The sequence below is a fragment of the Lathamus discolor genome, chromosome 2, assembly GCF_037157495.1.
Source record: "Lathamus discolor isolate bLatDis1 chromosome 2, bLatDis1.hap1, whole genome shotgun sequence".
NCBI classification, from domain to species: domain Eukaryota; kingdom Metazoa; phylum Chordata; class Aves; order Psittaciformes; family Psittacidae; genus Lathamus; species Lathamus discolor.
Window position 1 is genome coordinate 25406536 of NC_088885.1, and position 12525 is coordinate 25419060.

At 39.0% G+C, this 12525-nt stretch overlaps 1 protein-coding gene across 4 annotated transcripts in view; it reads left to right on the top strand.

Annotated features, from left to right (window-relative positions):
• The window catches only part of ANO10 (anoctamin 10), a 129936-nt gene that overhangs the window by 59157 nt on the left and 58254 nt on the right, over nt 1–12525 (top strand). The window contains exon 12 of one of the 4 annotated variants that reach the window (XM_065666188.1): nt 410–693. The exons of the other annotated variants lie outside the window; for them this stretch is intronic. Within the exon in view, the coding sequence (XP_065522260.1) occupies nt 410–466 (57 nt within the window). The 3' untranslated portion in view covers nt 467–693. Of the gene's footprint in view, nt 1–409; nt 694–12525 lie in introns of those variants that run through there. 4 annotated transcript variants of the gene reach the window in all.

The window sequence follows — 12525 nt, forward strand, 5'->3', positions numbered from 1 at the left end:
CTTTCGCTGAATTTCTTCACTACCATTTCTTGTTCGAAGGGTAACAAATATGACATTGTCAATAATTTAGTTTATTCTGTGCACACAAAGCAGGACTGTCTGAAGGTGCCTATTCAGTGTCCCAGTAGGCTCAGCAATCTTGGACTGTCCTCTTTTATGACAGTGAAATCAATGCTGCTGCTAAAGTGTGCTCAGGTCTGCACCATTATTTACCAGAAGCATTCCAGAAGCACATTGTATGTGGTATTATTTGGTAAGACTGTACATTTGGTGGGCTGCTGAATTTAAGGAAAGGGGAGGAGGGAAGCACTTGTTAAATGAAATGTCTAGACTCTTGTCTGCAGGAATCAATTGGTTCTCACCTATTTGTATATTCATAACATATCTCTGTCATCATAATTTTTCTCAGCTGTCACTTCCCGGCAACAAAGCAGCAGCAGCAGAGATGGCAATTATAACTACCTGAGCAGCAAAACAAAATAAACCGTCATTCCATATTGTACTGGGTTTCTTTTGTCTTTATGAAGGAAGAAAGAGATCTTCAGCTTAAACATTTTTCCAGGATTAAAGTATGTAGATTTTTCTGTTCTCCTTCAATCTGGTATGTTTCCATTTAGGATTTTACACACACCTCACTTGCTTTGTTGTTTTAAAACCTGCTGCACTGCATTATTTTCTGCATACAGTAACTGTCCACACTGTTCGGGTATGCAACTACTTTCATGACCTGTATGAGTGCTAGTCAGACAATATTTCTTCTTAGACGTGATGGACGTGGGTTTGCGGGAGGCACTCCTACAAATCTGAAGTACCTTCTGATAGCAGCCTGAAATACTTAAAAATAGAGTCTCAATAGCATTAATACCATTCATACCATTCACTGTGAGAGGAAATAAAACTCAAAGTATTTCGAAATGTGAACTTCTAAAGCAGTTTCAGGTCACTGACACCTGTATGCACAAAAAATTCCAGAAGAATTCCGTGGGTTGTATTCCATACATGCATTTCTGTAGTTTGTTCCCCCCTTTTTAATAAGACTTGTGCTGTGAAGCGTCTGTAGCAACAATATGTGACACTGTGTAATAATTCATAAAGACTATTCTTTGTTGATAGCATGTCAAGGATTTATTTTCAGAAAGCCCTAGTATGTAAATACACATACTATATTTACTTCTCCGTTACAAAATAATGAAGTAAAAGAAGATGGCAAATGCTAATTCTTCTAAGGAGTATTCTGATTTGCTGGTAACACATGATAATGATTGTAATTAAATTCTCCACTGGAATAAAAGCTCCTTTCCCTGCATCTTCCCTGAATAAAGCCTGGAGCCTCTTTTCAACCAAGACTATTCCAGGAGATGTGTCATTAGCTTTTGGACTGGTTAAAAAACCTCCAAAAAACCAAACCCTGAAAACTTCTTTCATGAAGAGAGGGTCACACGTGTATGGCTCCAATAATTCCTTTGTATGTTTTCACTTCCATGAAAATCTGTAATTCTAGCTTGATGTCATCAAAGGTAAAGGTCTTGATTCTGCTAGCAAAAAATAACTGGGGACTGCTGCATACCATACAGATGTTACTGATTTCAAGGATCAGGTTTAACATGAAACATTCAGGTGTAGTTTGGGATTGCAGTAGAATATCAAACACAATACAGTGGAATAATGAGTACATGTATATTAACATAGACTGTTGTTATAGTTAGGGAATATGTCTTGGAAGGACTTTTCTATCTTTCCTGTCCTTGAAATACAGAACTTCTTAGTTAATGGAATATAAAGTGGGTGTGGCCTGCAGGGTAATTTTTCACCTGAAGGGGCTGAGGAGCAGTAGGTGTTTGGACCACGAATGAAACATTTCCCACGTAGAAGAGTTAGGTTCTCAGTCTTCACACACATCAATGTTGATTTGCTGTACTAGGCAACCTTAGGAGTCCGTGACTCATTTCTCTTCTTGGAAAGTGTCAAGTCACAGGAACTAGCTCACTGCCCCAGTTTCTTGAACTGAAAGGTGCAGGTAACAAAAACACCTGAATCAGTAGTGTATATATGTGGATGGGATGAACCATGTTGGTATGTAGTGAGCTCATGCCGTAATAGTTTCTCATCATCTCCTGAGAGGGTTTTAAGATGAAGGTCTGGTCTTAATTCAAATGAGTTCATTAATGTTATCCTAAATGACAAAAAGCTACTTTGTTTTCAGTGGATGTTGCCTTAGATTGATTTGCTTAAGCAACAGAGGGTTGTTCTGTTTGTTGGGGTTTTTAACTCCAGTGAAGACAAGTTCAGAGGGATTGAAGTAGCTTCGACCTATGATTTCTGATTTCTGTGGTATTTGTTTAAGGTGTTGTGGTTGTTTGGCTGGGGTTTTTTGTGGGTTTTTTTGAGAGGGATAAATCAGATCATAAATATCTGACATTTTTAAATAAGGAGGGAGAAAAATGCCTCCACTCTCAGGTCCTCTGGAAGAGGATCAAGAAACTTTGTTGAATTCCCCACAGATTCTCAGAGAGTAAATAAAAACGGAAGTCCTTTAACCAAAAAGCATTGATTTTACTGACTCAGACTGAAGGAATAACATTAAAATGAGCAATAGACAAAATGATTCTTTCTGTAATAACGCAAATAACCTGAGCAACATACACTCTTCCTCTACTCCACACCCTCTTATTTTGAAGGAGGGGAAAAAAGGTTTAGACTGTACATGTATTAGTGCTATGGTATCCAGGTTACAGTTACTTATTTATAGCCAGGTTCAGAAGTTACTTTTCTATCCTAAGATGGTTTCTTTTGTTACGATTTGTCACTACTGAGGGAACGTGTTTAGCTTCATCATTAAAGGGATGTACTGCATAACAAAATCTTTGCTTGTTTACCATTAAGCACTGAGTGAGTCTGAGCATCTTGGAAATAAAGTCTTACAGCTGTATTCAAATGACAAGTTAATACTTAAAAAGATTTGCAAGTGAGAGCTTAAATTATGTTTATCAAAGAAATGAAAGGCTAGACCAATACAGTTGTGTATACTGTGCATGTATGATTTTTTTGAAGGCTCTTGCTAGACTGCTGCTATAGGATAGAGCTGGTTTCTACCAAATTTTACAATGGCTTTAATCGGAAACACTGGCTGTCATTGAATTGTTTCTGTTAATGGTGATAATGTGATTGGTGCATTATTATTGATACACGATTGTCATGATCCAATTGGAGAAAACCCCCAGTGCCAAACCCTGTCTCTGTGATTCCAAGAGTGAAATTAAGACACAAACTAGGTCAAGTACTGTAGTTGGATAGTTTATTTATTGCAAATTACAAACAGGGAAATTATTGTAATAAAGGAGATAGCGATAGGACAGATTGGAAAAAAGGTAGAAAATTAAGTAAGAATTTGGGGTGCAGAGAAACAGAGATAGTCACCACTGTGGATCCAGCGGTGTCCCGGGGATGTGTTGTCATTGTCATTGATGGGTGGAAGTTCTTCAGGGTTTATAGTCTCGTAGTATCAGAACAGAGTGTCCCCCACGAGTCCATTGACTGTGGGTGTCCTCATGGAGGCATCCTTCTGGAGTCCCCTTGAAGGTACCCCATGGAATGTGTCTTGTGCAGTTGCCCTCATGGCCATGTCTCATGGAGGGTGTCCCTCAGGGTCCATAGTAGTCACGGTGGAGAGTGTCCTCACGGAGGTGTCCTTGTGGAGTCATCCTCATGACAATGATTCCCTGGCAATATGCCTCTTGGTGATGTGTCTCTTGGTGATTACCTTTTCCCCTTTTGTAAAGAGTTTGGGACAGGGGAGAGTACCTCTGCCCTTCATGTCATGTATTACACGTTCCTGGTGGACCAGTTTCTCTGGTCTTGCAGCCAGCTCTTTGACACATGTGTCTGCAGCAATTCTTGGGATAATACCTCAAACCAATACTCAAGGTAATAGATGGAAGAGTGTTATCTCAGTTCTTTCCCACTCATCCCTTAGGCAATGGATGGTAGACTCCCAGTTCAGCTCCTCACACCCTTCTCCCTGGCAATGGACATTGGAGTCTTATCTCAACTCCTCCCACCTGTCTGTGAGACAAAAGATAGATGGATCTCCATCTCAGCTTCTCAGACCAATCTTTGAGACAATGGACAATGGAGTCTGATTTCAGATCAGTCTCACACCACCCAGTGTATCAAGGATTGTTCTGGATCCAAGTGATTTTAGAAAAGAGTTCAAAAGAGGTCAAGAAATAGAAAGAGCAGTGGTTTAGACTGTTTCTACAACCAGTGGTTTATGTGGACATATTAATCTGATTTGCTTACTTCTGTCAGGAGAGGCAGTGGCTACAAACTTGCATGTATGTTACAACACTCTGAAGTAATTGAATGGGACAAGGAACAATACAAGGTAAAAATAAAAACATAACAAAGCAACATAACAAGTGAAATAAAATTTATTTAACCCGTGGGCCTCCAGGCAGCCAGGAAAAAGGGTCAAACTCCCATCCTTTCCAGATTTGGACAGGAACATGAGCCAATTTTTGGATTCCAGATGCGATTCGGTTTACTATTTTATCATCATCAATTTTCAAATGACAATTAGAATAATTTAGCTTGCTATAAACTGCCCCCTCCATGGCTAGCAGGTAGTCAAGAACCATGCAATGTGGAAATATTGCTGTCTGCATTTTCCTGGCCTGATCTGCTAACAGATCAAGGGCATGCACTGGTTCATAACTGAATAATGCAATTTAAGTTATAAATAGGTTCTCGAGCACCGCTGACTAATTCACTAGGGTTCCAGGTAGCTGGTCTGTAATGCTTTATAATTTGTTACAATATTTATCAAAGCCTCCCAAGTGACTGGGCCACCCAGGGGCCCAGCAATTAATTTACAAATATTCACTAGATTTCCTGGAGTTACAATATTTGCATTTTAATCACACATGCGCTTCCTTACTGGGTGGTGGTCTTGACGGGTCTCTGGTGGTCCTTGATAGTTTTCCTCACTGTGTCCGCTGATTAACCTCTGTGCTTGTGTGAAAGACGCTTGAGAATTACTTAACAACTGTGTCCATGGTTTAGGTCAGTTTGTTCTGATTTGTTCATTACCTTGAAGAGCCACCTCCGTCTTGCTTTCAACAGAGGGGTCCCGATTTACAGCTTACAATTAACAGAGTGGTTTTAATTTACAACTTAGCATTTCAGCTTACAATTCCCCCCTTTGAAGCTTACAGGATACACATTTATCCTATAAGTCTCATCTCATATTATTTTCGCATATTTAATTCTGAAACACCATTGTGAGCAGCAACATTTAGTCATGCCTGCTAGGGTACAAACACAAATAATTATTATTATAAATACTACCAACAACTTCTTTAACCATGTCCAATTTGGTAGGCAAGAGGTGAGCTTGTACCATAACTCTTCAAAACCCATGAGGTATCATCTCTAGTGACTTGGTGCAAGATTTGTCTGTTCCCAAATTTCAGCTAGATCTGTAGGTATTTTGCTGCTCTGTATGTATGTGCAGCAGCTTGTATTTATAATTGCACAAATGCCTCCTTGGGAAACTAATAACAAGTCAAGGACCAAACGGTTTTGCAATGTCACCTGGGATAGGCTGGATACCTCAATCTGTAGTGCCTGTATCGCGCCTATAATTTCATTTTAATGTTTTTGTTTACTGCAGATATATTTACAATCTTTTCTAATTCACTCACTCCCAGCCAAAGGAGAAACCATCTAACAAAATTGTAAGATCCTGTGAAATCTTGTGGGACAAATGGCAATAGCATTATGAGCTCTCTAGGAGGTCATACAAAACATACAAAGCAAGTGAAAAATGCGGCACCAGATCATGTCCCACAAAACAAGTAATTTGCCTTAATTATTTTCAATGAGCTGTCAAATATACAGCCACCCTCCACCCCCTGGCTCACAATCAAGGGGCAGAGCTAGTTAGTGGTGGAAGCACTGGGGCCTTCCACTTTTTCCCTTTTCTTTAGGGCCCATGGGGTTTATTTAGGGCCACTCTAACAGCAGCTTTTCCAATTTTTCAGTGGGTAACCCATCCATTAAATCTTTAGGAACACCCTTTTGCCACCCCAGTGTCCACAACCCTTGCCTTGTATTAGAAACATGTCTACCTCCTGGGCAAGTAGAGGGAGTCCAGTGTTTCTGATTAGTCAGGCAAGGAGGGGTTTTTACCTCTGTTTGCCTCAGTTAATTAGCATCAGTTTTACTGGAAATATTGACGAGACTGTACTTTCTCCCATAATTAATTAATTCCTGGGCTTCTTCCCCCCACGTCCATATTTTCTTTCGATCAGGTGACAGTAGTCCTTCCAGGGCAGCAATGCCCCTTTCGCTTTGGGATGTTGCTTGTATTTTTCCCTGCAATTGGGTCACCACAGCTTTCAGGGAGTTGGGAAGACCCCGAATGAGGGGAGTCATACATTTGGGATCGACTGGTATCATTGTCATGGACTTCTGTTTTAGTTCCTGATCATACATCATTTGCAGATATGCTGCTTTCTGTACGTTTTCTACCAACTGATTGACTATCCCTGTGACGGTGAGGGGACCGCCCCTTTCCAGAGGGTTAAGTCCTCCAGCCCAATAAGCTGGACAGTGAGTCTGATTTAAGATCAGTCTCTCAGTTATGAATTTCAGTAGACATGTATTTCATGCATTGTCTTAGAAATTTAACAAGGAAGGGACCTTTTGAAGATGTTAAAGCAAGCAGAAATCTTGGCAGCACCATTAAATTTTCAAGTAAAAATACTCATATCTATTAATTTCTGTTTTTAAACTTCATGAAACCCCCTTATTAAAACACTTCATAAGCAGCACAGGGAATAAGACAGAATGCTGCACATCGCTATAGTTCTAGTAAACCAGAAGGGCCGTGTGTTAAATCTGCATATTTTCAATCTTAATTTATATATACCTGGTTAAGTTATTTTATTTTATCCTTGAGTGGTGTTTGTTCAACAATAGGTAAATGTGGTGGATAACAACAAAAACATTTTTCAGGATAGAGTTTATGTGTTTCAGGCTTGGTATGTAGCCAGTTGTGAATTTAGACTGGAAAATAAATGTCATTTACAAATTTACAATATGGGGAGCATTCTGGCTCGATCCCCCAGGAAGGCTGGTATTAGCCATTTGCTTTGCATCATCTTTTTTCTTGTCAAAAGAATCACAGTTATCTTTTCTGAATTAAGTGTCGTACTGCATGAAGAGGAGAGTCTAGAATTATTGATTGGTGTTTATTGTGGAGATTAAGACAGACAGGTGTTTACTCATTAAAAGAGCGTGATGGTTCACTGAGCTTCTTCTGTCATAGGAATTCTGTTGCACTTGGTAAAGCCATGGTTTTGTTCATACATAGTCACTGTAAACACCATTAAAATTGTGGATTTTATCACCAGCTGATGGTGTGCTCATATTGCTCTGTGTGTAGACAACCTGAACTGTAAACAAGATTTTGAAGTGGCTTTGTACTTTTAGTTACAAAGACGCCTTCTGGGTATTATGTCCTTGAACTGAAGCTTGCGCTGAAGTCATGTAGAGTGCTTGTATGTATCTGCGACATGGATACAGCTATGGTTACATTAATTTTTGTTATGGTAGAGTAGGTGGATCTTTTTAAAATGCTTCTGTTATATTCAGTGAGTGGATAAGAAAATGAGATGTTTGCTTCTCTGAACTTTACCTTGCATATTTTTTATGTGCCTATAATTGAAAACTTAAATATTTTAATTAGCTCTTTTTGGCTTTCATCATACTGAAAAATGCATCCTAAACTCTTAAAGTAACTTAACTAGAATTTAGTTCTTTAGTTATTTGTTAAAAGAAAAGCTGTGATGCTTTTTTCTTCTGATAATTTAATGAAGAACTGTAATTTAGGGGTTTTGGCTTTTGGTTGGTTGTTTTTTTTTCCCGTTGAGCTTTTCTGGCCCATGAAATCTTCCAGTTTTTCCATCTTATTTACAAATTTTCTTCATCCATTAATTTTACATTGCAAACAATAAATAACTGCAGTATCACATAAACTAGCTTAACAGCTCCATTTGCAGAAGCAAAGTATGTGTAGTATTTACAAATTTTGTGGAAATGGATGAGCAGATCTGAGCCCAGATTAAGTCTTTGCTTTGACTGTAGGATCCTTCATTCTTCCTCCATCATAGTATATGTCCACCAGACTATCTGACTGGAACTACTCAAAAAGGAATTTCCACTCTCTACTGAACTTGAATATAGGCAATATTTTTATTTACCTTCATCTTGTTCTTCAGTATTTCCTTTAATATTTTTAGGTGTTTTTGTATGAGTTCAAATATGACGCATTTTATAAGAAAGGTCCTAGCCTTGCTTTTTGATGCAGTGCTCATGACCTCAGTACTCATTACCAGAAATTGAGCTGTAATGGGGGAGAAAGGGAGTTTGTTCTAAACACACTGTCAGAAAACTTGCATGAGAAAATGTAGTGAGCTTGCTGCTTTTAATTTTTATATGAAAATGAATTTATGTATAAGTCCTAATTGTTGCATTCTGAAAACAATAAATAAGATAGCAATATAGGAGTTTCATTTTCCAGCAGGATGTGGGTTCAGACTTTTATTTGCATAAAGTCTCCTAGAACATAATGATTTTTTTTATTTTTTTATTTTTTTAGGGGATCTGTAGTGTTAGGTAAGGCAGCATGAAAGGAATAATTTAGTATTTATGAAGTTACTGGTAAAACCTCATGAGAAATTCTGACCTCATTTACAGGGGGTGCAGTAATATTGGCTTATTGACCCTAAGCACTTGAAATAACCACACAGAGACAGAGGCTGGATTCTCCAGCTGAGCTACCTATGCACTGATGTAATAATGTTATAACTTATAACAAGACCAAAAAAGGTGATCTTCAGTCTCAAGAAGTAGAATAGTCCTAGAATTCTTAGGACGTAAGACTGATGTGCTGGGGTAGTTGTGCATCCAGGTTCTTGGAAAGAAAATATAGAGTTGTCATGAAATGGGGAACCTTAAATTTGTGCATTTTAATGTAGCCCGCTCTTCCAATTTCCTACATAGCACTGGGGAAGTGGATTAACCTCAATCTTTTTTTCAGCAGTAGAGCAGGGAGAGCAAATTCGCTCTTTTGTAACAGATGTTATGAAAGGTTTATTTTGTGATGCAAGTTCTAAGTGATTTTGTAATACTGTAATCCCTCTTCCAGTTTAAGAGATGGAATAGTATACAACAACCTAGTAGGTAATCAGGAAACTGGCATTTGGGATTGCTGAAGGCTAGTGAAGCTTAAAACATTTGCATTTGGCTTGTTGATGGGAAATACTAAAATGGGAATGCTAATGTCCGGTGGGCTTTATTGGCAAATTGACCTAAATTTTCCGAAAAGGTATGAGTCTTCTAATTTAATGTGTCACTTAAATGCACATTTCACTGCACTTGTTCACACTGGGAGCTCATAGTGTAGGTAGACTAAAGGGAGGACGATAGGTGGAAGTGTGTGGTGATACTGCAAGGTACCTGTTCTCATTTGGAATTCCTGGACCACATCTGAGAAGAAAATTTTCTCTGAACAACTACTCAGCAATTTAAGAATACTACTTTTATGCTTTCACCTCTTCATTGGTTTTAATTAGAGTTAATTTCTTTGTTATCTGGGCCTTATTCCTGCAAAGGTGGAATCTTGTTTGTGTGCTTGCTTTTCCGTAATTTGAGTGAATTTTCTTTAGCCATGTAATTAAGATGCTCCTGAACCAGTAAATGCAAGATTGTGTTTGTTGATGAGAGACTCAAACTAGTGTGATGAAAGATCAGTTTTCAGCAAGAAGAGACAGTGTTGGGTGTTGGTTGACAGCCAGCTGAACATGAGCCAGCAGTGTGCCCAGATAGACAGCATTCTGGCCTGTATCAGAAAGAGAGTAGCCAGCAGGGTTGTGGTTGTTCGCCTTGTACTGGACACTGGTGAGGCCACACCTCGAATACTGTGTTGAGTTCTGAGCCCTTCACTACAAATTTCTTCACCATAGGGGTTGTCAAGTGTTGGAACAGCTACACCCAGGGAAGTGGTTGAGTCCCCATACCTGGGAGTATGTAAAGATGTGTAGGTGTGATGCTTAGGGACATGGTTTAGTGGTGGACTTGGCTGTGTCAGGTTAACAGTTGGATTCAATGATCTTACAGGTCTTTTCCAACCTAAATAATTCTGTGATTGTTTCCTCAGCAACAGAGTAGGCTGCATAGCAGGAAGATGACAAGGGAGATCCAGCAAGCCAGCTGATCTTTATATTTTGGGGAAGTGAATTAAGTCACTAATTCTATTGTACATGAAGAAGCATTTCGTCATTTCATCCCAGAAACTTGAAAATGATGTATTCTTCCTGATTTTCTTTTGAGGTGCATGTGGAAATGTTTGGGATGTACCAGGCAGTGAGCTAGGATCTTGGCTTACCAGAGACATGAATGACGTAGTCAAAATAGCATATGAATTCATATAAAGACTTCACAGTTAACCACTGGTGTCTAGTTAACATCACCATGGTAGTATCAGGAGCGGAAAAGCTGAATTTTACTGCATATAGCCAAATGGAGGTTACTGAGATTACAGATCACCTCATATTTCATGTTGCAGAAGTTATACTTAGACATATTTTTAAAGTGACTTTTCTGCAGAAACATGGTGAGTATTTATTCTGCTTAAAGACTGTTGTGCTTATTTCCCACTGAGTGAGATTTTTATGCCATTTACTCTTAAATTTGTATAAACTGGAAAACACAACACTCGCCTAACCTTTAACTATGTGCAAGCTAACATCAGTCTGAAGCCAGCTGTCTAGGCTACTGTGTGGACAAAGGGGAAATGCAGGCACCTGCAGAGAGTCATTCCTGCCTCTGTTTGGAAGACTTGCAGTCTGGGGATGTGTACTCTGCTAGCTTTGGCTACGCTTGATTTATTAGATGATTAGATGAAAGAAAATCTCATACTTAATTTTTATTTACTTTTGCTCAACAAAAAAAAAAGGGTCTCGATCCAACATAGCATGCCTAGCCTTTCATTTCAGGATAATAGTATACTAATAGTGCATGTCTGTTTCAGTGACCCAAATACTTGGACAAACTGTAAATACTGTATAGTAAGACAGGACCTTAAAAATACAGGTGTCTGCATATAGGTACAAAAGTAGCATTGACCTGGTTTTCAGAAATTGAGCATTGCTTGTTCTACGAACAAAACCAGAGGATATGATGCTTTCTCAGAAACTGTTTTTTGGCATGTGATCTCTGAAATCATGTTCTGAGGTATGTGGTGATAGGGGTTTGTTTTTCATTTTTGATTTACGAAGTTACTGTCCAAACTTGGTAATATTTTGGTATTCTGTTATGGAGGAAGAGACGTGTTCCATTTTTAGTCTTTTTCTGCCTTTTTGCTGTGTTTTTTTGTCCTGTGAACTCCATAGTTGAATGAGATTTGCAGGAAAAAAGGAAGATTGCTATTAATGTTAAAGTTTTAAAAGGAAGCCATCAAGATATAAGGAAGAAATTCTTTGCTGTTAGGGTGGTGAGGCACTGGAATGGGTTGCCCAGGGAGGCTGTGAATGCTCCATCCCTAGCAGTGTTCAGGGCTTGGTTGGATGAAGCCTTGGGTGGCATGGTTTAGTGTGAGGTGTCCCTGCCCATGGCAGGGGGGTAGGAACTAGATGATTTGGAGGTCCTTTCCAACCCTGACTATTCTGTGATTCTAAGATGAGCTTCACTGTTAAGCAGTAATCCTTTCCAATCATAAATTTATGCCCTCATGCTTGTTTGGAGTTGACAGCTTTGTGGCTGATCAAAACCATGGTGTTTGCAGCAGGAGCTCTCGGTCTGTGTCATCACTGTACGTGGAGTGTGTGGGACTAAGGGACATGCAGGTACCTAGCTGGCCTGACCTGAAATAGCCTTGCCCAGAACCAGGTTAGGAATTTTATGTCAGTCATACTGCCTTATGCTCGTGCCCATCTTGATGCAGCACGTGGCCCTTTTGTATGCTTAGTGGGAAGGCTGCTGCTCTCAGCTGCCTTTCTTCTGCACAGAGGGAAAGCTCTGCTGGTGGACTATAAGCAGCAAAGGCTATTTGTACTACTTAAGCTTAAGTAGAGTTAGTGAGCAAGAAAATGCAAGTCTACCACCTTGTGATTGGAAACTGTGCTGGTAATCATTCAAGATAAAAACAAAGCTAGTATTCCTGAAAATGCCTTTAGTCTGTTTAAAAAACCCTTGGTTTTATAATGGAGTGCTGTTCATTTGTAAGCATTTTTGGATACAAGGGTTATTTTTCTTTGCAAGTGAGCATACTTAAAACCAGAATTCATAAAGTAACTTTACTTTGTAAAGAAAATCTGTTATTTAGAAAATTATAACAAAATTAATATAGGTCATTGAGGAATAGATTGTTCACTGGAAAGCATTTAATTGTATGTAAGAAATAAATGCGTTACGGAGGTAATGCAATTTGTGTAGTCATCTCTCCTAGACCTGTTATGGACT